The following is a 26,654-nucleotide window of genomic DNA, read 5'->3' on the forward strand; positions in this document are numbered from 1 at the left end:
CATTGTAAAGTATGTTTGCCCACCTGTTCAGCTGCATGCAACAGATCCTGCATTTCCTTGAATTCAGACTGTTCAGTATGTGTGCTCATTTTTTGTTTTAATTGAGACATTAGGAATTGCTGATATTTCAGCATGTGAAACTGACAATTTAATGCTCTCATAGCCAGAGTTGCTGAGGTGTATATTTTCTTTCCCCATCTATTTAGGGTTCTGGAATCCCTTTCAGAGGGCACAGGATTTTTAGCCATAGAAGCTTCAGCTCCCTTAGGACCCTGGGAAATTGTTTCTGGGTTAGCCACAGGGCTTTTATAAAGGAATTTGTGTGAGTCAGGTACTCTGTAGTATCTGTCTGGTTTGGCTGGAGCATAAGGTAGAGAGTCTGGATTTAGACTAGACTCCAAGTAAACATAATCCACAATATCTAAAACTGGAGGGATAGCAAGAGGTCTGTGCTGGGGTAGTAAAAGGAACTCTCCGAGTCTTTTCTTAGGATCAGAGTAGTCCTGGCCTTCCCAGTGGAAATGTTCCCTTATGGTATGTAAAGTTTCCCCAAAGGAGTAGTCTTCAGGGGGAGATGCTGAGGGAATAGAGTCTTCAGCATCAGAGTCTTCATAAGGGGGAAAAGTGTAATCCTGTTCCTCAGAAGAATCTGAGGAAATTGAAACCTGGTCAGAGGAAGCATAATCCTCCTCTTGTCTTGGTGTTTTATCTGGAGGGGGATGGGAACCCCCTGATTAGAGTAATCAAATCTTCAGCCATCTTAAGCATCTGTTTCTTAGGCATGGGGCCTTGAACTGTAGACTGATGTACAGTCTTCTTTGGTTTTAAAGGAGTTTTAAGCTTAGCATAAGATTTAATGGTGAGTGTAGTCGGTCTGAAGACACCTTCTGCAACCAAAGGTGTTTCCACTGCACCGGGGTCTACTTCTGCTCCGGTGTCGGAAGGGCCTAATGAAGATGGCTGCGTCGGCCTAGTAGACTCCACTGGAGAATCCGCAGCTGTCTGGGGTTCGAGTTCTGCGGTCGTCAGGGGCTGCGTAGGAGCCTCAATGAGAACCGGCGACAGGCCCAGCAGAGGCCTCGGAGTCTGGCTTGTTCTTAGGCTGCCTGCCCTTATCCTTGCATTTTTTATGCATGCCTGTCGTCGGCTGCTCCGACGGCATGACATAATTAAATTTCCTACCAAAGTAATGTTGTGCGAAGTCAAAACGGCGTTTGATAGTTCGTTTATTAAACCTAGTACAAAACAGACAACCTGTGACATCGTGGTCTGGGCCTAGGCAAGGAATACAATAGGAATGGAAGTCCTTATGAGGTATTTGCTTCCCACAAGAAATGCAATTGTTAACTTTTTCTGACATCAGACTGAGGCAAGAAAAGGTTCCCCAACGGGGTACTTAGCTTTATTGAAGACTTCGGACTGAAATTCGAATAGAAAATCTCAGGTGTCGGCTGACCGGCACTTGCGAACTGCTTCTGCTTCGGGCACCGCATGGCAAGAAAGACTGAAGAAAATGGCGTTGGATGCCTCTTATATACCCCTGGCGCACTGACGTCAGGGAAGAAGCGACAGCAACCGATGCTGGACCAAGACTTTGGAACTCAGGCTGACTGCAGGACCGCCTGATGGCAGGATAACCCAAGTGTGATGACTGCAGCAGGGTAACACGATGAACATCTGGGGAAATCGGAGCCATGGTTTCTAAAGCCACAGTGGTGGTTAGAGGAGGAATGCCTAATGGGAACTTTGGAGAAAAGGTCCCACCTGCAGAAGGGAGTGAAGCCTGGGAAGATGTTGAAAGACCCCTCGACACGAGGAACTGACCGACCAACCTCAAGATGTCGACTTCTGCCAGACTCCTAGAGGAATGGATAAAAAAGGCTGAAGGGGATTCTGGCCTCTTTGAAAAGGGGCTTTGAAGTTGTCCCACAAAGGAGTCTATTGATGGTGAATACCTAGTTCTAGCAGCTGAAAAGAATCATGGTTCCAATGGAGCTAATGACAGTGTGAAGGAACCGGGTTCCAAGAATAGTGTCAGCACAGTAACCGGCACAGAGAAAGGAGAGGTGACATGAGAGGTTGGCGCCAAGGTGGACAGCATTTAAACTTGAGGTGCCAAGGTTGTTACTGCAACTGGACTGAGAGGGACAGTTCTGTAGATTTTTTAACCAACTTTAGTTCCACAGTAGGTGTGGGAGCCGAAGATTTATATTGCTTATGTGCTGGAGCCGAAGGGGATGCCGGCACCGACAGACTCCTCTTCTTAGCATGTTCACTCTTTGAGAAAGGGGAAGAAGAGGATGAAGGAGATGATGCATCTGATTTTGATGTCCTAGACTAACAGGACAATGCCTCATCAAAAGATATTTTTGTCAGACCTTTTAAAATAAGGTTAATTTTCCTCTCTACGAGAGCCAGGTGACTAAAAGCTTGAGATATATCACATTTTTGTTGTAAATGCACCGTGCCCAAGCAACAGACACAAGATGAATGCCCATCACAACTGGGCATTTTTCTGCCACAACCAGAACATTGTTTAAAACCGGTTGTACCCTTACTTTCATCTGCCATGATGATGGAGAAAAGGAATCAACAGCAGAAACACTCACACTAAAATATCCATGCACACAGAAGAAGAGAGAAAAGAGAAAAAGGCTACAAACAATGATAGGCCATACCTACCAGAGATGATAGTAAAGGGATAGCACTACCAGCAATGGTAGGACAAATGCCACAAGGTAATGGAGGAGAAAAAAGCAACCAAATATAAACAGAGAAACACTACCAAGAAGATGCAAGTAAAATTAACTGGGTAGGAGAACAAAAAAAGGCTTTAACAAATTTTCAGTATTGATCAAAGAAATAATACAATTACATTTAGCTCAAGGAGAGTTCAGCTGATGTGTCTATGAGAAGAGTAGCAGAAGAGATCTGAGGTAATCTAGAGAGAGGCATTCTGGGTAGGGACATAGTTCAGGAGTTTTTGGTTTGTGTGAGCTGTAATAATGGCTGAGCCAGTTCCGAGAATCAGACTCAAGTCCCACACATCAAGGATAAATAAAGATTGGCAACATCATATCAGAACTCTTCCATGAAGTCAGGAACCCTGAAGGCATACAGGCAAGACATTATCTCGTAGTGCACAATATAACACTGTGCGCTGGCAGGGAATGTATGCATTCTCTACTTATAAGATCTTTAGAGGCAAAATAGCTAACTGAACACAATAAGGAAAGATGTTCCAATAGCAAACTTGTTGAAGAGGTTTCCTTTAGTCAGACTGAACAACTTTATAAAACTCCAGACAATGGAAAGGACTGGATTCAGAACATAAGGGCAGATCTTCAGTTAACTGACTGACACTTGCCGGAAGAATAGACTGATTCAGCCCCTTCTTCCTACAGAAGCAATACTGGTACATGGACAGATTATGCAAGAGGGGTCTACTTCAGTTTACTGAAATAACAGATAACCAAAACTTAAGATCTTCGAGATGACAACATAAAAACATCAGTTTACATTACCAAAATTCTTAACGAACAACCAACTGGAGATGTTGCACACCACTTCCAGGATCCTAGAAACAACAGTTTGTGTTTTTTCCCCTGAAAAGAATCATCAGCTGCAGATGTTGCACAAGACTTGGAGCTTCTGAATGGAGATCAGGGTACAGTGAGGACTGGAAAATTTGCCCTTTTCCCCACTGTAGTGCGACCTCAGAGTTGGTACAAAATAGTTGTGCAAGAACTTACTATAACCTTAGTTGTCCTTTTCTTCCATGTTGCAGTATTCATAACAGTAGGGAGTTGCTGCCTGCAGCACCGCCTACTGGCCAGTATAACAAAGTCTTTGCTTCAGGAGGATACATGTGACATCTCTTGTCAGGGCCATAAACTGACATAGGATATAAAGCAGACGTCTGCACACACCCTCCTCAGAATGAATTGCGCATATAGTAGTATTCCTGTGGGTAGAAGGGTCCCAAGGGAGCCCTTAGAATTACACAAAGGCTAGAGTCAGGGTAGCAGGAAGTTTGTGTTTAGTGGAGAATTGGGGGATAGAAGGGTTATGTCCCCACAAGTTAACATGGTACGTAATTTAGTAAGGTAGAGGGGTAAGTAGGGGGGTGACTGAATACTACAATATGGAAGAGAAGGACATCTAAGGTTATGGTAAGTTCTTACACAACTGTTCTATGTCCTTCTATTCACATGTTGCAGTATTCGTAACAGTAGGGAGAGTACCAGAGCTTTTAAGTATGGTCCTGGATGGAGGACAGGGATCCCTGGTCAATGAGTCCTTGGAGGATGGACCTGGCAAATCCTGCCCAAGCTCTAGAGACTAGGTCCCATTTGTAATGTTTGGTAAATGTGTGGACAGAAGTCCAAGTGGCAGCTTCCAGGATGGAAGCGTACTCAATTCCTTTGAAAAAAGCAGCTGAGGAAGCAGCTGCCATGATGGAGTGAGGTTTGTCTTGACTGTGCAGGGATTTACCATGGTACGAGGACCATAAGAGGTAATGGATTTAGAAATCCATGAAGAGATGGTTTGCTTGGTGACTGCCTTCCCTAGAGCTCTCGGGTGGAAGCAGATGAAAAGTTGGTCTGACTTTATGATAGGTTTTGTTTTTCTAGGTAATACCTCAGTTGTCTGTGGACATCCAAGGAATGGAGAGTCCTTTCTGAGGAGTTTTGTAGTTGAGGGTAGAAAACTGGTAGGTGAATGGTCTGGTTTAGTAAAAGTTCATTAACTACCTTAGGCATGAAGGAGGGGGTGGTCCCGAGAGCAACTCTGTCCTTCTGGAAAACAAAGTAGGGGAGTTAACCATGAGAGCTTGTATCTCTGAGACCCTCCTGGCGGATGTAAGGGCCACTAGTAGCACTGCTTTTAGTGTCCATAACTTCAGGGATACTGAATGGGCTGGTTCAAAGGGTGGTAATGTAAGTTTTTCTAGTACGAAGTTCAAGTCCAAGGGGAGGTATAGGTTTCCTGTGAGGCCTGATGTGAAGAACCCCTTTGAAGAAAAGTTTGACCTCCAGTCTGGAAGCCAGAGGAGGGGAGCTATGCAGACAGGCAGAGATGGCAGATAATTCCACTTTGACTGATGAGTATGTTAGTCGTGAGTGAAGTAGCTCACACAAGTTGTACAGGACCATAGGTAAAGAGGTAGTTTTCTGGCCTCCTGCAGAACACGGAATACGTCCTCTGAGTATAGGTGTCGGTAGGGGATCAAAACCCTATCACGCATAAGGCTAATTTCAGATTGCTCACCTGAGGGTGTAGTAGGGATCCCCTGTCCTGTGTGAGCAGGTCTATTCAGTGGGGTAACCTGTGGTGGTTGCTCTTGGCTAGTAGGAGGGGAACCAATGCTGTCATGGCCAAAAGGGGGTCACCAGCAGGATTTTTGGGTTGTTCTGTATTTTCAGGAGGACTTTCTGTATTAAGGTGAAGTGGGGGAAGGCATAGAGGTATATTCTCTCCCAAGAGAAGAACAAGGCATCTACTTTCCACGCTTGTGGATGCAGATTCCTTGTGCGGAATTTGGGCATCTGTCTGTTCTGGGCGGAGGCAAAAAGAGCTGCTTATGGAATATCCCACCTGTGGATTATGTCCAGAAATACTTCCCTGTGAAGCATCCATTTGTGACGTGGAGCTGAATCTCTGCTCAGGAAGTCTGCCATGACATTCTCTGTTGAAGGGATATAAACAGCTACCAGTTGAATGTGGAGGGATACTGGTAGGTTGCAGATCTGGATTGCTACACTGCACAGAGGGTAGGACTATGTTCCCCTTGCTGGTTTATGTACCACAGGACAGTCATATTGTCTGTGATTACTTTCAGGGTTCCTGGTTGAAGGACTGATTTGAAAGTTAATAGGGTCAAGTGTAAAGCCCTCATTTATTGGATGATGATATGGTCCTTCTGTCTTGGGTTGAGCCAAGTGCCTTGCACTGAGAGTTGTTTCTGGTTTGAAAGTAGCACTGTCCCCCACCCCAGGTTGGAAGCATCTGTGGAGACCTATTGGAGGGGCGTAAGGACCTGAAAGTGGGTCGCTTGGTTGAGTTGGAGAGCTGATATCCACCACCGGAGTTCCTTCTTCAAATATTGAAGTAAGGGGAGGGGGATGTCCACGGCCTGGGAGTGTTGGCTTCATAAGTTTTTCAGGACCCACTGGATTTTCCACATGTGGAGTTTTGCTAGGTGCAACATGGGTATGAGTGATGCCATGTGGCCTAGAACTCTTAAAATTTCTCAAGCTGGCAAGGAAGTGAGTGAGAGAAGATTTTGGAAGTAGAGACAAATTTCTAGGATTCTTTGATCTGAAATGAAGGCTTTTATTATGTCTGTTCTTATCCTGCACCCCAGGAAAACCAGGTCTTGGGAGGGGATCAGGTGAGACTTTTCATGATTTATGGTGAACCCTAGCTGAGACAGGGTGAAGACTACCTGTTGTAGGTGAAGTAGAAGGACTGGATTGTATTGATGAAGGATGGGCAGGTCATCCAGGTATGGGTATATCTGAATACACTGAGTCCTGCAGTGGGCGATGATGAGAGCCAGGCACTTTGTGAAGACTCAGGGAGCAGTAGAGAGCCCAAAGGGCAAGGCAGAGAATTGCAAATGGCAAGAGCCTAAATCTGAGGTATATCCAGTAATCTGGGTGAATAGGGATGTGCAAGTATACATCCTTCAAATCCAGGGCTACCATGAAAGCCTGAGTTGGAAAGAGTGGTAAGAGCAGGGATAAGGTAATCATTTTGAAACTGGGAACTTTGAGAAAGAGATTTAGAAAGGATAAGTCTAGGGTTGGTCTCCACTGGCCATCTCTCCTTGGTACCAGAAACATTCTGGAGTAAAAGCCTAAGTTTTCTTGATGGCATGGCACCTGTTCTACGGTACCTTGATCTAGAAGTTGCTGAATGATAGGTGGAAAAAGGTGGGTTTGATTTGCAGGTGGTTGAGGGATACCAAGAAAAGGGGATAGCATCCACCAAGTCATGAAATAGTGAATGATAGAGAGTACCCATTGTTCTTATGTGATTAATCGCCAGGAGGGAAGGGAGCGGGTGAGATGGAGGGAAAGTGGGGTGTTTGGGTGTAATGGCGGGTAGTCACAGAGGAGGCGGTCTGGAGTGGTCAGACTGGCCTCAAAAGGGCATAGCGGATGCACTGGTTTGAAATCTAGGAGTAAAGTTTTTCCTATACTTTGTCTGCATCCTTTTTCCATGATGAAACTAAAATCTTTGAGGAACTAGACAATGCAATGACGTTCTTCAAATCAAAATAGATAACATATCAATGAAAAGATATGGAGTGGTACAATTATTCCTAAAAAGACAAGCTGAAAGAAACAGAAAAGTTAATGAAAAAAAATGAAAACAGAAGTGACTAATTATTCAATGCCAAATCTCAGGTAATCTAGAATACAGTGTTATTTGCATAATAATGTCTTCTTACATTTTTTTTCCCACATAATAAAAAGAAAGCCTGAATGCACTCTACACGAAGGTAATTGTTTCAATTTGTACTTTGTTCATCTAATTCATCATATAAAATTAATAATTAATATACTTCTCTATAAATTCAATACACATATTATACATGGTTTTACAATGAATAGTTAATGGTTTTCCTTTATTACTATACTATTTTCCTTTGTTTTGCTCTTGAATATACATTTAGTTTTATATATACCTATAGTTACATAACAATACTTATTATGATTTGTAAAGAATTATATCTAAAATGCAGTTTATTTGATGGCCTGATGTTTTCTGGTAGGGGATAGGGGATAGGGACAGAGTTCACTGGAGGGGAAACGTTCATGGTTGTATGTTAGTTACTTCTGTTATTTTTGGTTTTCGTGAATGTGTGTGTCTAATATATTTGCTTCGCTGGGTGGTTGTTCCTTTTGATGACTGTGATAATGTGACGTGATCCGGAGTTTGTGGTAGGCAGATTTCCTGGATTGGGTGCTGTGAAGAGAAAAAAGGTTTAATGTTGAGTTTAACAGACTTGCCTGGTTTTGAGAGTTGAAAGCTTGAGCTCTTATTCTTACTAATAGTTAAAGCCTTTTAAAAGTGTTCCTTTCTTTTGCTTTCCCGCTAGAGTCACAAGCCATTTCGAGCAGCAATTTAGTTTTTAATCATTCATTTGTGCTCCATGCCCATTGCTGCATCAGTGCGACATTTGCATCTGATGAAAAGGATTAAAGCGCATATGCACTAGTTAAAATTAAAGGCATAGTATATGACAATATAAAGATACCATTCACAACACAAGCATACTACTCAAAGGTATAGGTTTAGATAAGGTATATGGATTTTTACTCATCATTTTGATTCATTTTTACAAAAGAATATTAACTTTTAGTAGTTCACTGATGTGATTTGTGGGCTGAAATTGCAGAACAGTGACACGTATTACAGTTTCAAAGTTTAAGTTCTTTATAAACTAAAGGATATTTCAGTGTAATTCTAAAATAATTCTGAGGAGTCTTTTTGCTGTTAAAAATTGCAATTCACATTAAGTGAACAGTTGACAGTTGTATGTGTTACTGTTGTCGGGTGATTTTAAAGTAGGAATGCTGTAGAAAGCAACAGAATGGGTAAGGCTTGAGCAACTGAATGGGTAAGGCTAAGTGGAAGAGAAAGGATCTATATCAGGTTGGGGCAACTTCTGAACATGCTGATGCTTGTAAATAGGTGACTGCACATGGAGGCTACTATCTTGCATACTGATTAGTCTACCAATTGTGGTCTCAATTCTTGGAGCTCATATTGGAGCTGGCATGGGGAAGAGAGTTTATTTCAGGTGTGAGGATGTTGGATGGTTTATTCTGTTGTAACATAAAACTCGCTACATGTGGGGACAAGACTGAGTGCACAAAACACTTTCAGTTCTGGTGGTGCAGATGTGGTGGGTTCCCATGTAGCTGGATGGCACTCTTTTTGATATCAAAGAGCACATCTGAGTTTGATGCCCTTGGTAATACAGCATGATATGGAGTGCAACTCCAATGATGGGAAATTAGGTGTTTTCTTGAACAATGGTCCTTTCTGGGGTGAAATGTGATTCAAGAATGCATTAGTTTTTTTTTTTTTTTTTTTTTTTTTTACAAACACACAAGTGAGTTGTCCTGAGAATGAGTACACAAACACATGTGAATTCATGCATATGTACTTACTTGGGCAAATATACACATATAATTGTCTTGTTGACAGACTGCAAGTCAACTTTAAAACAAGAGCTAATTGCTTGTCATAGGTAGGTTCATAGGTAGGTACTAGGCTATCGGCCTAAGTAAGCCTAGTCAACAAAGTTCCCTGGCTTACGCCAACCCAAGAAAGTTACAGGTTTATAGGTAAATACTAGGCTATCTGCCCAAGGGCCTAAGTAAGCCTAGCCAAAGAAACTTTTGCTGAAGTAAAATGGTATGAATGGACTTAACTATATGTAAGCTAATATAGCTTTTAGTTTGTTCTTCAACAACATGCTGTTCTCTCAGTTGCGAAATGTGAAACTAAGCACTGAAAGTGAAGAACGTGATAGACAGAGGCTAATTTTGGCATAACAAAACAACTTAATGAGACAATCTTATTAATATGCTACTAACACCTATCATGTTGTATGCAATTGTTTAATTCAGTTTCCCTCAGATAAGAAGTTATAACACTGGAAAGTCTGGCAACATGGGGAATACCATTTAAATAAAGAAAAGATAGGTATATGCATGCACACTCACATACAAACATCTATTAGCATGTTAGTGGTTTATAAATGAAACCAATGTCTAATCGAAGCAATAATATATAATGAAGATAGCAATATTTATTATTTATTTATTTTATTTTATTTTACATTTGTTAACCGGGAAATTCCGACTGGACCAGGTCCATTTTCAGCGGAGGCCCGGGGAGAAAAGCTCCAACATCAAGTTATACAAATACAGTACATCCAGCATAATACACAAAAACAGGTTACATCATGTATACTGAGCATAGTAATATAACAAGAATTAATAAAAACACTCCAGGTAAAAGATATAGAACATGGGTAAAAAGACAATGTCAGTCATACTTTGGTAAGAAAAGAAAATATATCAAGTAGGATTCTACAGTTAAAAGTACCCTTTCAGATGACCAAGCCTACAGCGGTTCAGTGCTCCAGCATGTGATCAGAGAGGAATTTGGGAGTTAATAGTAGTATGGGTAGGGTTATGTGATACAAGGGCATAACCATGTACTAAGAAGGTGCGATTTGAGGGAGTTTTTGAATATGGATGTGGAGGGGGCAGTGGACACAGATAGGGGAAGAGAGTTCCAATTTCTGGCAACGGTGTGGGAGTAGAGCGCTTTCCCTGCATTATTGTTAGCCTTGGTGATGGAGAGGAGAGATTTTTCACTGGATCTTAGGTATCGGTTTGTAGTATAGATAGTAAGTAGGTTGGATAATGAGGGGGTTTTTTCAGGATATTTGAGAATATTGTAGGCTGTGCCCAGCTGGTGATAGTTAAGTAGCTGTGGTAGCTCAAGCCATTTTAGTTCTTTTACTGCAGCACAGTGATAGCTGATGTGCACAAAACTGAAAATTAGATGTGTTAAAAGTTACTAATTGTTTAACACCTAATACTATACAATATTTTATTTAATCTTGATTATTTTTAATATGCGAGTGACTTGTCTTAGATATTATATATTTATATGTTAAAATCCAGGGTTATGAATATTTAGTATATAAAATGTAAGTATAGGAACAGGTTTTACTTTTAAGAGAAGACTATTTGTATACTTAGTTGTATTGAAGTGTAACATTTATATAAGCAATATGATATTTTTCAAAATAGCAGAGGGGTTTTGGATTTACTCATGACAGTGGGCAGAATAGTTTGGATAGATTTACTATTCAAACTAGGAGTATTAGAATTCCACGAGGGGAATGAAAGTTAAAAGGATTCTATGTTTAGTTTTTTATATAACATACTATTGATTTTTTGGTGTCTACTATTATTTTCAGTGTATATATACTCAATAATACTAAGTTTATGGAAGTGATTCAAAGGTATATTTACCATTTGGAATGCATGAAAAACTTTATATAAAACCACTACTTCAACAATGGTGCAGCGGTAGCACTGACGCTTCACAGCAAGAGGTTCTCCCGTTCGATTCTCGGCTGGAGTGCCTTCTGTGTGGAGTATGCATGTCCTCCCCACGGTCGAGTGGCGTTTGAAAGACATGCAGGCGTGCCTTCGTTTAAGGTTGGGCATCAAGCTGGCACCTCGGCACAGTAAAAATCTACTGCCAATCATTAGCGGACCGGAGACTCATTTACTACAAATAAACATTGATAGACATAATACCAAAGCATACACTGTATTATTTAGCTCTCATCATAATCAGAAAAAGGAGGGGTAGCAATTCTCTGGAAAAATGTTATACCTATTCCTAAGATAGTCAGTTGCTATAAAGATGATAAAAATTTTCTATGTTCCGTAACATTGGAAATTAATAGAAAATGTTATACCTTTATCAATTTATATTGGTTTCCTGGAATAGGGATTAGGATGGTTAAACAGCAATTAGACCAAATTATTCATATTACAACAGGAATCACTGTGATAGCAGGGGACTTTAATTCTATTTTAAAGGATTCTAATGCTACAAGAAAGAATAATATCGGCACAAGCCAAGGAATTAAAAAAAAAAAATGATTTAATTCAAGTCAGGGATAGTCATGATTTTTCAGATCCAGGCTCACTTCTTTTTACTCACTACTAGCATAGGCATGGAACTCCGGCCAGAATTGATACAGTGTACATTTTGAATGCCTTAATAAATAGATTAGACAGGGTTAAGGTTATAACATGCCCACTACCTATCATAATGCTATAAATTTTGAATTAAACATAAAACAAAATTACAGTATTCCATTAAACATACACCTGTCTACACAACTAGTTTGAAAGACTTCCAGGAATACTTTCTAAAATAAATTAAAAAGGTTATGCTTATTAACTATACAAAATACACATCTATGATATACTCATGGGATACTTTAAAAGCATATTTATATGGCAAAATTATTTCCTGGTATATATCAAAGAGGAAACAATGGGATAAAGAATTGATTGAATTGCAAAAAACAAATAGATGAATTAAAATTAGATGGCCAAAAAAACAAACATGATAAAAGATATAAATAAACTGAATAGTAAGTACTTAGAAATTTTAAATCACAAAACTATGATAAACTTAGAAAATATTAAAATAATCTATCAACACTAAACACATGCATAAATGAGCTATCAGAATGAAAATGTATAATAAAGCTAATCATATTAAAGAAATATATTCCCCTTCAAGAAAAGGAAGGTTACTGACTTAGAGGACTTATTGAAGGAATTTACAGAATATTTTAACACAATAAATAACAATAATTCTATAATAGATCATCAAGAGCGAATTAAGAAATTCAATAAGAAATATGCTAACAAAAAATTAAATGTGGACCAAATTAATCTTACTGATAGACCTATTTTAAATTCTGAGGTAAAAGCTCAAATTAAAAAAAAAAAACAAAACAAGCAAGGCTCCTGTTAATGATGGCATAATTCCTGAACTTTATAAGTTAATGCCAAAAGAACATTTGAATATATTGCTTAAAGTTTTCAAGGTAATTCAAAGTTTAGAAAATGTTCCCCTTCTTGGAAATACTCGCTTATTTCTCCAATATTAAAATCAGATGAAATCCAGCAAAATGCACTTCTTACAGACAAATTTCTTTGTTAAATACAGATTATAAGCTGTTTATGTCCATACATGCTGAAAGACTGAAACACTACTTCCCACTTTTGATTGATGATGATCAAACTAGCTTTATTAAATAGAAACACATATGATAATATCAAAGTAGTCTTATCATTAATTGACTTTGCAAATAAAACTTAACTATTGTAAGTCTAGATATCAATAGTGCTTTTGACTAGGTCAAGTGGAGTCCTCTCTCACTGGTACTTGGAAAAAAGTTACTTTTCCGACAAATGTATACAACTTATTAACCTTCTAGATATCAATTCTTATGCGTATATTAAAATAGGTTCATACATTTCAAAATCAAAATTTCTAAAGTAACTAAACAAGGATGTCCACTTTCACTGTTTTCATTTAGTAATTTAATTAGGTTACATTAATTAAATCATTAATTCTTTTCACTACTCCAATCCCAGAGTGTGTTGCAAGACTAAAACATCCAGTTCTGTGAAGCATACTAACAATTGCGAGGAAAGTGATAACAGGGAATTGGAAAAATTAATCCACTCCCTCCTTCAAGGAATTTTTTTAACACAGCATCTGAAGTTTGCCATCTGGAACTTACTACCATAAAATCAAGATCTAGAAGGATCACTTCCTTACACAACACTTGGAGTGGTTTAAATGAACTATTAAACAATGACCATTTTGTTGAATAATTGCATCACAACTCTTCTCAATATATTTTATTAGCTAGTAGACACCTTTGTAAATAGCTGTTTAATCTGTTCTTATATAACAGTTTACTTATGTTTTAATACTTGTTTTGCTCTTAACCATGTTAAATATTTCCTTCTTAATTTTTTTTTATTTCTTAAACTTTTTAATAAAAAGAAATTCAGCAAAAAAAAAATAAAATAAAGCTAATCTGTCACGCATAAATGTTCATCAGCAAGGGTACTTACTACGTGTTAGAAGCTGATCAATACCGTTGATGATACGCTCACATTCCTCATGCTGTGATTTCTTTCCCCACTCCCCCTTCTTTGGTTTATACAGTAAGTTATCCATTTCATCTGGTGTTACAGGAACACTAGCACCAACCTCTTGAGGCAGTTCCGCTAAAAATATTTAACAAATACATCAATGTTCAAGTGACAGAAAAATACTCAAAATAATTCAAGATTTAAAAAATACAACACTTCTTTTTACGTGTAGAGTTGGGCGGTCTTAATGATCTGCAGCATTAAACAACTGGAACTGGTTTTAACTCAGAAAAACAGACAATGAAAGTACAAGTACAGATAAAGGCACTGAGCTACATACCTCTTAACCTCTTTCAAGAAATCTGGACAAAAGACCAAAATCAGGGACACAGCTTAATTATTGCTCTTAGAAACTTAAAAAAATTGTTACAATAACATGTTTTGCATTAGCATGCCTTTTCTGAAAGATATGAAATCTGAAACTGAAATGTCTATCATTATTTAGTGACTTTAATCTATTTCCCAGAAAACCACATTTTTTTATGAAAAGCAGACCAAAAATATGAGGTGAAAAATTTGGACAGTCTGCAAAAATCTGTACAGTTGAGAAGTATGCTGAGCTTTCTGGTGATTTAATTAAGTCAGAATATCAGGTCAGTGCACAGACTTCTACACTAACCTTGCCCAGAAATATGCCTCAGAATGATTCATCCATCTCTTAAGCAAAAGTAGTAAACAATCTAATATAGAAGACCCTATAAGAAATATTTGTATACTGAAGACTCACTCTCCCTGTAAATGGATTTATCCTCTTTTCCTCCAATACAGCATTTTTGGAAGCTCGCATACTCAATGTAAACATCCTACATCAGCATACACTGTGATATCATGCATTACTGCCAGGACAGGGTCTAGTTTCTAATTTCATTGGTCTACCCCTCTAATTCTTTTCTGGTGTTACATAGTTTGATTTGCAAGTGCAAAGTACAGTTGTGTACACTTACCATAAATGTAGATGCTAGAGTGTGTATTCACTGTTGCAGTCATTACATTTGGGTTATCCTGCTGGCAGGTTGCCCTCAGTCGGCCTGAATTCCAAAGTCTTGGATCCTGCGTCAGTTGCTGTCACCTCTTCCCTGACGTCAGGTCGTCAGGGGTATAAAAGATGCAGCTGAAGCCATTTTATTCAGTTTTTCTTGCCCCAGATGTCAGGTGCCCCCAAAAGAGTATGCTAAAATGATGCAAATAAAACATACATGCACCAAAATAAACTTTACCTTCATCTATAAGCAAATACACCATCTAGGTTGTATAGATTAGAGAAGTAAAGATAAGTTCCAGCAAAAAATAAGGGGGATGGCAGGTGGGTAACCTGGACTGCAACAGTGAATACACTTGAACATCTACATTTATGGTAAGTGTACATAACTGTACTATGTTCTTCGTGTTTCACTGTTGCCGTCATTACATTTGGGTTGAGTCCCAAAGCTATGGTTGGGGGGCTGGAGCTAAACAGCATTAGAAGCGGCTATGAGGCCCTGCAGAACTGCAGTGGCAAAGCCTGCCCTGGATTTAAAGTAAAGAGGCAGATTGTAATGTTTTGTAAAGGTATGCACTGAACTCCAAGTAGCAGCCTCTAAAATGTCTTTGGTTGGTACTCCCCTGAGAAAGGCTGCAGAAGTGGCTGCAGCTCTGGTTGAATGTGGCCTAATGCCCTTAGGGACTGGTTTGCCATGCTGTGAGTAGCAGAAACAAATGCAGTGACCTATCCACTTTGAAATAGTCTGCTTGGAGATAGCCTTTCCTTATGATGCTGTGGCATATGCCACTAGTAATTGTTCTGTCTTTCTGAAAACTTTAGTTTTGTCCAAGTAGAATCTAAGTTGTCTGTGTACGTCCAAAGAATGCACAATTTTCGCCCCCTTGTTCTGTGGATTTGGATAAAAAGTTGGCAAATGAATTGTTTGGTTAAGGGCTACACTGGATACCACCTTAGGCATAAATGTAGGGTTTGTTCTCAGAGAGACCCTGTCTGGATAAAAAATGATAAAGGGTTCCACAGCCATGAGAGCCTGTAGCTCTGAAACTCATCTTGCAGAAGTTATTGCTAGGAGCAGAGCTGTTTTCCAAGATAAGAACTTTATATCCGCAGTAGCAGCTGGCTCAAAAGGAGGTAAGGTGAGTTTTTCCAAGACATAACTTGAGGTCCCATGCAGGTATTGGCATTCTCCTTGGAGGCCTTAAGTTTTTGGCTCCTCTGAGGTACTGCCTTAATAAAGGATGAGAAAAGAGTGGTGGCTCTGTATTGTAATGAGCCGAAATGGCAGAGGCATGGATTTTAATTGATGAAAAAGATAGGCCTTTGTCCAGCATCTCAGTTAAGTATTGCAAAATCTGAGGAATATTTGGGACAGCTGTATCAGTTCCTTGAGCTTGGTTCTAAGCGCAAAATCTCTTCCATTTTCCAGCATAGGATTTTCTAGTACTAGGCCTTCTGGCTTCTAAAATGACATCCATCACAGCTTTACTGAGAGGTGTGGTTTGTATGACTATATTATCCGCCATGCTGCCAGGTTTAAGGTCCTGAGTTGGCTGTGTAGAATCTGATTGTTTTACTGGGACAGTAGATGAGGTATTTGAGGTAAGGTCCAGGCTGGGCATTGGGACAAGTTCCTTAAGATCGGATACCAGTACAGGCGTGGCCTGTCTGGGGCAATCAGAATAATTTTTGATTTCTCCTGCCTGACCTTTAGGAGTACCTTGGGGAGGAGAGACAGTGGAAGAAAGGCATATACTGATAGGTTTGTCCAGTGATAAGGCGTCCACTTTCCAAGCTTGTCTGTGATAAGTCCTTGTGCAGAAACTTTTTAGTTGATTGTTTTGAGGGGAGGTAAATAGATCTATGTCCGGGCATCCCCATTTCTTTGTTACCATGCTGAAGACTTGCGGATCCAGGTGCCACTCATGGGGATCCATGAGGTTTCTGCTTAGTTCGTCTGTCAGAGTATTTTCTTTTCCTGGCAGGAATTGTGCCTGCAGATGAACTTGGTAAGTCAATGCTGTGTCCCATAAAGCCATGGCTAGTCTGCACAGGGGATAAGAATGAGTGCCCCCCTGCTTGTTTATGTACCACATGACCGTGGTGTTGTCTATCAGTAGTTGTCCCGGTTAAGTAGGTCCTTGAAGGCTGTCAGGGCATTTTGAACAGCTAGCATCTCTTTTTGATTGATATGTAGATGCTTTTGGTTTGTGGACCAGGTGTCTTGAATGCCTCTTCCTGCCATGTGTGCCTCCCCCCCCCCCCCCCAGGCATAATCTGATGCGTCCATTGTTAGGATCTGCCTGGCTGGGGATAGTGAGAATGGTTGTCCCTTGTTTTGGTGACAAGCCTTTGCCCACCATCGAAACTCCTGTTGCAGGCAGGGAATTAGAGTAATCATTGTTTCCAGACTGTGGCAATGTTGAGTCCAGACACTTTTTAGGTACCATTGAATTTTCCACATATGCAGTCTTGCATATGGAATTACTAAGATGCAGGATGCCATGAAGCCCAAAGCCTGCAGAATTTTTCTTGCAGATAACTTGGCCTTTGTTGCCATTTCCTTGAAATAGGTAGTCAGTTGCCTTTGTTTGTCTGGAGTGAGATAAGCCATCTGGGCAGTTGTATTTAAGCTTGCACCCTGGAATATTCTCTCTTGAGAGGGTACTAGTTTTGATTTATTTTTGTTGACTGTGTACCCTAGGCAAGTTAGAAGTCTTATCACAAACGTCAGATGCTGTAGTAGAATGTCCTTATTCTCTGCTTGTATGAGGCAGTCGTCCAAGTAAGGATATATTTGTATTTCTCTGTCTGCAGTAAGCAATTACTGGTGCCAGGCACTTTGTGAAGACCCTGGGCGCAGTAGATAAGCCAAAGGGCAGTGCAGAGAATTGGTAATGCTGTGAGCCAGCCTTGAATCTGAGTTATCTTCTGCGTGATTGTCTGATTGGGACATGCAGGTATGCCTCTTTTAGGTCTAATGTCACGAGCCAAGCCTTGCTGCCCAGCATGGGCAGAAGCTGCTGTAAGGCCAACATCTTGAATTTTGGTATATCCAGGAAAATGTTTAGAATAGATAGGTCCAGTATTGGTCTCCATGCTTTGTCTTTTCTGGGTACCAAGAACAGTCGAATAAAATCCTTGTCCCTGCTCTTGCTGTGGCACTTGTTGAATAGTCCTCATGTCCATGAGAGCTGCGACTTGTTGTTGAACCTCTGACCATTGATTTTTTTGGCAGGTCTGGCCAACCGTTTGCCCTTGGCAGGGTATGGAAATGAAACTTGTAGCCTTGTGACACTATGTCTAGAACCCATTTGTCCTGGGTTATAATGTACCAATTTTGAGAAAAAAGTGCCAGTTTTCCCCCTAAGGGTGCTGCCAGAAGATAAGTGCTTGGTGCAGGCAGGGGGAAGTCATTGGGACTGTTTCCTGTATGGTTGTGATTTGTCTTCTTCACCCTTGGAGGTAGAAGCACTTCACTGCTTAGACCTGTAGGAACCTTGTGGCTGTGATCTGCCCCTTAGAGGTTTCTCTGAGACTGGAAAGGACCAATTCTTTCTAGGCCAGTGTCTGCTAAATCTAGGTGGCTGTACCTGTAAGAAATCCTTGACCGTTTGCATAGATTTAACTTTGTCCTCCATTTTAACACCTCTTCTGCCTTAATACCAAACAAGGTATCATTTTGTAATGGAGCATCTAATAATTTTGCTTTAACATGGTCAGGCAGATTTTGTTCCTTTAACCAAGCATGCCTCCTAATGACAGAACCCGTAACAGCGGCCCTGCAGGAGGCCTCCAGAGAATCAAACCCACATTGCAAAGTATGCTTTCCAACTTGTTCAGCTGCATGCAATAAATCCTGCATTTCTTTGTTTTCTGCACATTCAGAATTTTCCATCATTTTCTGTTGAAGCAGTGTCATGATATATTGCTGATATATGAGCATATGAAACTGGCAATTTAAGGCCCTTATAGCCAAAGTAGCAAATGTGTAAATCTTTTTTCCCCATCTATCCAGTACCCTAGAATCCCTGTCAGAGGGGGTAGGTTTTTTTGCAGTAGAAGCCTTGACCCCTTTGGGATCCTGAGAAATAGTTTCTGGGTATGCAGTAGGGTTTTTGAAAAGGAATTTATGAGAGTCAGGGACCCTGTAGTATCTGTCTGGCTTAACAGGAGCTGGAGGTAAAGAGTCAGGGGTCAGACTAGACTCCGAGAACACAGCATCTACAATGTCTAACACAGGTGGAATAGCTAGAGGCCTGTGTTGAGGTAGTAAAAGAAGTCTCTGAGCCTTTTCTTAGATTCTGAAAAATCTTGTCTCTCACAGTGGAAGTGATCCCTCATGGTTAGCAAGGTTTCCCCAAAAGAGTAATCCTCAGGAGGAGAAGCTGAAGGAACTGATTCTTCAGCATCAGAATCCTCATAGGGGGGAAGAGAATATTCCTGATCAGAAGAGGAATCAGAAGAAATGGAAACCTGATCTGAAGATTCATAGTCTGTCTCTTGCCTAGGCCTCTTATCAGGAGGGGGATGGGAACCCCTGATCGATGTAATTAAGTCTTCGGCCATTTTGAGCATCTGTTTTTTAGGCATGGAGGCCTGTCCTTGTGGCTGGTGAACTTGTTTCTTTGCCTTTGAAGGTGTTTTAGTCTTTGAAGTCGGTTTAATATATAATTGTTTAGGTCTGAACACACCCTCAGAAGCCGATGCCTGCTCAGCGGCTCCGGACCCATCGGAATAATCTCCGAGGGTCCAATACCGTGGGTTTCCAGCGGCCTGGCAGACTCCACGTGGGAGTCGGTAGCGGCCTGCAACTCTAAAGTAGTGGGCGTCAGGGGCTGCGAAAGCACCTCACTGAGAACCAGTGAATCAGCGACTTGCTTAGGAGAAGCTTCGTCGTTGGTTTTGGACCACGGTTGACTGTCTTTTTATTTTTCTTTGCGTTTTTTGTGAATTCCGGTAGTCGGATGGCTATCCGACAACATTGTATAATTAAATCTTAGCCCAAAATAGCTTAATGCAAAATCTTACCGACGCTTAATAATGCATTGGTTAAATCTAGCACAAAACTGACAACTAGAAACGTCGTGGTCAGGGCTTAGGCAAGGAACACAGTAAGAATGAAAGTCCTTATGAGGTATTTTCTTCCCACAAGAAAAACAATTACCTTTTTCTGACATCGGTCTGGAGCAAGAAAAAAGTTTCCCCAATGGGGTACTTAGCTTTTAATGAAGACTTCAGATCTGAAACTCTAACAAAAATCTCAGGAGTCGGCCGACCGGCACTTGCGAACTGCTTCTGCTTCGGGCACCGTGCGGCAAGACAGACTGAATAAAATGGTGTCGGCTGCATCTTTTATACCCCTGACGACCTGACGTCAGGGAAGAGGCGACAGCAACCGACGCAGGACCCAAGACTTTGGAATTCAGGCCGACTGAGGGCAACCTGCCAGCAGGATAACCCAAATGTAATGACTGCAACAGTGAAACACGAAGAACGTTAGCCTCTGTGCCTCCCTTGTGATGACTAAAGCAGCAAAAACGTCTAGGTTTTCATGCAGCTGCCAACTAAAAAGATAAGGCTCATATCAACATTGTCTCTATTGCCTGAGAAAGGTGCTCAATGTGAAGCACTGCCATCTCTTTCAACAATTCAACCCTACAACCAGAAGGGTGTTAGAGAAATTTGTAGTATACCTCATTATCAAGATGTTGGCAGTAGCTGAAATTCCTCACACTGGGATCAGTGGGATGGCCCTAAGTCCAGCTGCATGTCTCCCTACAGCATCACTAGAAGGTTAGAGAAGTAAAAGGCCAGATGTAGGTCAAACCCTTCTAGAGTCAAGTTCATTTCAGAAATGGTCTTCAGGGGCCCATGTGAGGTAAGCCCATCTTTGACAATTGAAGGCTCAAGAAACTTGATGGACAATAAACAGTCAGGATGAGGGTTACAACCACCTTCCTTCTCGGTGGGGACATCATGGATTGTAGAGAACACTGTTCACCCAAGTCAACTGGTGAAGCATGCTCATACCTAACCTAATTACAGGAAATAGCTAGAGTCTCCTGGTCATGGTTTGCTGGTCAAACTCAGGGCTCTTCACAGGTTTCTCCCAGGCCCAGCAACATTTGATAACTAAGATGAGAGTTGAATCAACTACTGCTTTCCAAGGCAGGGCTCATGATTCAGACCACTGTTTCCAAACAAATGTGTGATGTTTTGGGAGAGTGCACTTTTAGTAAAATAAATTGCTCAATGTCAGTATTAGGCCTGATGTAGGTCTCATATGCAGCCTTTGGCAAGCTCTTCCCTGAGCACCAAATATCTGTTGTCTGGTACTAACACATGTTGCATGACTGAAGCTCACTCATAAAAATAATTGAAAACCATGCCTCAACTGGAGCTGATGGGAGAGCTGGATTGCCTCCTGCTTGGCTTCCTATGAAGAATGCAATAAGTGGGGTCATAATTTGAGATAGATAAGGATAGGGAGTCATCTTCACTTTACAAATTTCCTCCATGACAACTCTTCCACAAGGGGAACCTCATGGTTCAGGATCATGCATCCTAAGTATTGCTGTAAAGCTTCCATTCCTACTAATGAGAAAGATCTCAATGACCATGTAAGGATGGAAGAAGGCTTAAAGCAATCATCTTCAGAGGCATAGTTAGGGTGAGTTGAAGGGGATGGTTGCTCAAGGTGCAAGGTGTTAGATGGCATGACTATCAGGTGCCAATGGTGTAGGAATGCAATACCAACATTAAAAAATGAATGCAGGTACTGCATTTTGGGTCATGGTTAAAGCACGCATATTGTACAGTAAGAGTAGTACGCCATTTCTTACATTTCCAAAGCAGTTTTGCTGCAGATTAAAGCGGTTTTGCTGCAGATCAAGAGCCAAAAGCTTTTTTGGGGTATTCAACTTTGTGAAGACCTTTTTGTTTAAGTTCTTACTCACTTTTTTAATTTATGAAGCCATAATAGCAATGATACCATAATACATAGTTTTGAAAGCACAGACTTTACTTCTGCAGATCCACTGAAAGTAGATGCTCAACATAAGTCCACAGCCGGACAGAAAAATTACTGTCTAGATATTCCATAAGCAGACTCCAACTGACCTGATCAGTCCAGTAAGTGTTACAGACCACAAAAATTTGACAACCAGAGTCTAAAACCTTATAATGACAGAAGATGAGTGCGTTTTCTCTTCTATGTTGGGTCTTGGAATCAACTTTTTATTTCATCTGTCCAAATTTCCATCCCCACTGTGGACCAAGCACAATAAAAAACCTTCCTCTATCCATGAAAACTGTATGCACTACTTAAACTGAGGTTCCATATGGCCTGCTGTACTTTTGACTATGCCTACTGTCTGCATGACCTAAAGCAGGACTTCAAGTACTTCCATCCTCAACTTCCCTTCCAAGGGAAAGGATGCATTCATCCAGATTTCTCAGGATCTGATGGATTAGTTCTTGAAGAGGAACCAGGTCTTTTCATCTGTGAATGATCTCTATAAACCTCCTACATTCCTTCCACTGCTTCATCTTCTTCTAAGTCAAACCAAAGCAAGAACCTGCCTTTTTAAATGTTTGTGGAAGTCACACAATCATATGGTCATGCCTCTGTCAGTTATCAACCAAATCACCCAATATAATTATTTTACTATCCAAGTAGCTTAATTTCCAACTGCTGCCTAGGGCTGTCTGTGATAAGATCATCACCAAGTCTACTCTAGACTGAAAAGCCTTTAGCAAGAATTAGTAGACTCTAGACATGTGGTTATGGTTGGTCAAATCAAAAAATTCTGAAGTCTGCTCCTAGAAAGGGCTAAGCTATGACCAAGTTAATCCCAGAGTTCTTGGACACACCCAAAGCCTACTCTTCAAAGGAGCTATAGTGACGGTCGAGCCTTCAGAATGACGCCTAGGGTTCTGCTTGCGTCTTTCTGGTTCTGAAGCAGCAGAAGGCTTCTTTTGTCACATCCAGGACCCCACAGATCTCAATGACTACAAACTGTGTTAAGCTGCAGAAGGTAACTCTGCCTAGAAGTGGTTTATTATGGTGATAATAGCAAAGGAACTAGCATGAAACAACCATCTAGAAACAGGTCTGCTCTGACACCCATTTTCCTTTTCTCTTACTCTCATAAGAGACAAATAGCTGATCAGGTCTTCTGAAGGACGAAGCTTGGTCTACATAATATCCAAGTTGCCTGTGAACATTCAGAGTATGAATAATTATTTTTCCCTTGTTCTTGGGATCAGGAAAAAAAGACAGGGAGATTAATAGAGTGGCTCAACTTGCTAGGAAAAAAGTAAATAGCGCTTTTTACATAGTTGTTCACACAAGCACTCATACAAAAGATTCCTCTGACAAGAAGTGAAAGTCCAAAAATTAAATCAGTTTCTTATCAAAAGACCATATTTTTTTACAGAAAAAAAATGTTTTCCTTAGAAAAATAACTAAGAAAAATAAATTTAGAGAAGGTTTTTTCCGTAATAGGAGACTTAGCTGTCCAGTCTTGAAGAGTGCTAGCCAGCTGAGAGTTCCACAGGGTCTGCTGAAGGACAGCATTTCAGTGGCAGGCAAGCAAGCAAGTTCTAATGCTTATTTTTATACCAACTCCTGGCAGAGCACATGCAGGGTAGCCTTAAGATCTGAAAAAATGGCCAGTGACGGGATAGGACCCCACCGTTTAGGCTACTGCAACAGTGATCTAACAATGAACATCCAAGTTTCACTGCCTTCATTTTTTGCATGCTTATCTTACATACTGAGCCAGACTTCAAAGCTTGAAATACGGTTGTTAAATCAAATTCTGGATCAGCAACAAACCGTAGCAAGCCATTGATATAGCAAGATAAAGTAAATGTCTCTCCTTGCGGATCATAACTTTTTACTAAAAGCTGTGTCAATTTACAGATAATGGCTCCATGTAGACAGCAAAAAGGAGGGGAAAAAGAAGACGGCTCATCTAAAAAATACAATTTTATACTCATGGTTATATTATGACATAGGGAATCCATCACCCTGATACATTTATAAAAGAATCCCAAGTATCTAAGGGCTCAAAGAAAAAGTCCCAACGTTTATCAAAAGTCTTTTCAGCATCCAAACTTGTTAGAAAGAAAGCCCCCCCCTCCTTGGCATCTTCAAAAAGAAATAGGTTTTAACTACATTACTGTGAATGCTCCTACCCAGCACAAATCCTCCTTGGTCCAGATTCACAAGTCTGGGCAAAAACATTCCTACCTTTGGAGCAACTAATGTCATAAAAATCTTGTAAATGTGATTCAGGATAGAGCTTGATCAATAGGAGCTTATTTTCAATAAATTCCTGACAGGTTTTAAGATAACTTGTCTTCATATCAAATGTTTTCAATGGTTTCCCAACCATAACTCATTAACCTATTAAAGCCTTGTAAATATATTTCTTTAGCTATATTTCTGAAGGCAGCCCACCAAGACCAGATGTGTCCCCTTTTCTTGTGCATTTTGTTGCCCTAAATTTCGTGCATTTATTGACAAATTCTTCAGAATCTTCAGTCTCTTCCATCTCTAAACTGCTAATTTGAAATAAATTAAAACATTGCTATATTTCTTCTTGCTCAACCACATTTTTATTCTCTACAGCTCATAGTCTTTCAAAGCAGCTCACAAAATTATCTTAAAATCTCTCTTTTCTTCAGATGTCATGCCTATACTATGACCTTAACTCCAGTTATCTCCCTCTCTACAATCTGCTGCCTCAATCTTAATGCATGATACTTTTAGTGTGTGGTATAGGCTCAGACCTCATTTGCCTTAAAAAGCTCTTCTAGCAAAATTAATCTTATACTCCAGTATAATATTATCCCTATATTGCATTTCTATTATTTAATGTTGTGCATGCTCTCTCTCACTTCCGCTCTGCTTTCAACAAATGTGAATAAAGTCTATCAAATTTGGTATTGTTACAGTTTTAGGCCTTAAAAATAGGTACCTGCTGAAGCAAAACACAGTCAAGCAAAGTTCTATGTAGGTGCAGCTTAAATCAGTGACATAAGGAGATGAAATAATCACACACACAGTTCTCTCTCATGTCTAGAATAGTGCTCAAGCAAGGAGAATCATGGTCTTGTACATTTAATATTTATATATCATTAAATTAAAATAAGCTCATCCTTTCCTCTCCCTCATCCTCCAATATGTATAATGGTCACACTGAGTTAGTTTTTGCATTTTCCTCAAATTCTAGGCTGGAAGGACAGTTTCAAGTCAATTTTGGCTGAAGTGTATATTGCAGTCTCATTTGTATACTGCAAACAAAAAATACTGAAATGTTTGTTTAATGTTAACTTCAGCAAAAGATGTCTCTTGTGTACAGTAAGTAAAAGAAGCAGGTATTTCAAGTTTAACCTAAACCTGTTTCCTCTTTTCTGAAAATGGTAGTACTTACTTCAGAGATGGAGCAATATGTATAATTATCTGAACAAGTCACAAGCTAAGCTATGGCATGCTCATCTCAACTACACATTTTAATTTATAGAATCCTACTTAAAGCTTTATTTTACTTTTGCATTACAATATCTTTGACATGAATATATACATTATTTCCTCAGTTGAGTTTTGTAAAATAAAAGTGGAGATAAGGATAATTAAATCCTCACAACAGACTTGTACAGAACCACAGGGTCCTGCTGACAAGAGGAAACATTAAGATGTTAACTATTTTATATGAGCCATCTGCTGCAGGGACGAAGCCAGAAATTTCTATTTTGTACTCACAGACCTTTTTCTGTCCCAATCCAGTTGGCATTTAGAAAGACTGACAAATCTCAATAAATGTTATCCCAAGTACTTAACAAGTAACCATTTGAAATGTCGGAACCTGCTTCAGCGAATCCCAAAATATGGGGACTGAATGCCCGAAAGATCAGAATTACATATATTAAGTTTATGATGCTATTTCTGTGAACATTCCCCTTTTCCCAAACTATGGCGATCTTGGAGTTTTTATATATATATATATATATATATATATATATATATATATATATATACATATACACGGTGGGGTGTGGTGGGGGTGGGTGCTTGCCCTCCCATGTAAAAAGTTTAAAGGAGAACAGCAATTTTCCAAATTTGCTCATCTGCTGTGTTTTCAGTCTTTTTGTTTTTTAGTTTGTAGGCACTCAACATTTCAACTGAGAGCCACTTAAAATGCATGTTACTTTCAGCTGTTCCTTCTAACAAACGGATTTGCTAGGTATGTACTGGTTGTTTGGAGCACTGATTTAAACAGTTGTAGACGTATTATGACCTGAAATGGTTACAACCCTGATCTGTTGTATCAATATCAGTTTTATTTTATTGTATAATTTGGATAAAATCACATTAATGCTGATATGCATAATCCCATATTAAAAGGTTTTCTTTCTATATGGTAAAGAATGCTGTTTGAATACTGTCACTGTATTGAACTCATGAATATAATACTATCCCATCTGTATAAACAGGGAGACCAGTCTTATAAGAATACTTAAACAGTAACAGCAGCATTTATGATTTATAGGTTGAGTAAAATTTTATTGTATTGTACAAAAGTACCATGCATTTTGGTTTATAGAGCGAGTAGAATCACAGCAGTATGATTTATCAGATAAATTTTGCAGTACAGATTTCTACACAGTTTGATATGCATTCTACTATATTTATTTATGTTTGTTTTGACATTATAAAGCCTGTCAAAGTCAAGAGACCAATGTCCCTCACCACCAGGATAAATTGCAAAGTTATCATGAAATGCATCATAAATAGGGAAAATGGCACCCAATATCTGAACTTACCTAATTACTTAATGGGTGTTACTTTGCTAACCTAAAAAGTA

The 26,654-nt window shown here is 39.9% G+C and overlaps 1 protein-coding gene across 1 annotated transcript in view; it reads right to left on the reverse strand.

Moving 5' to 3' along the window:
• BRWD1 (bromodomain and WD repeat domain containing 1) overlaps window positions 1–26,654 on the reverse strand; it is a gene marked incomplete in the record, with an annotated part of 4,378,631 nt that overhangs the window by 851,001 nt on the left and 3,500,976 nt on the right. The window contains 1 exon segment of the mRNA XM_044071461.1: window positions 13,719–13,874. Within this exon segment, the coding sequence (XP_043927396.1) occupies window positions 13,719–13,874 (156 nt within the window).

Source organism: Protopterus annectens, chromosome 5.part0 (genome assembly GCF_019279795.1).
Source record: "Protopterus annectens isolate FY-2018-M chromosome 5.part0, PAN1.0, whole genome shotgun sequence".
Taxonomy (NCBI): Eukaryota; Metazoa; Chordata; order Ceratodontiformes; family Protopteridae; genus Protopterus; species Protopterus annectens.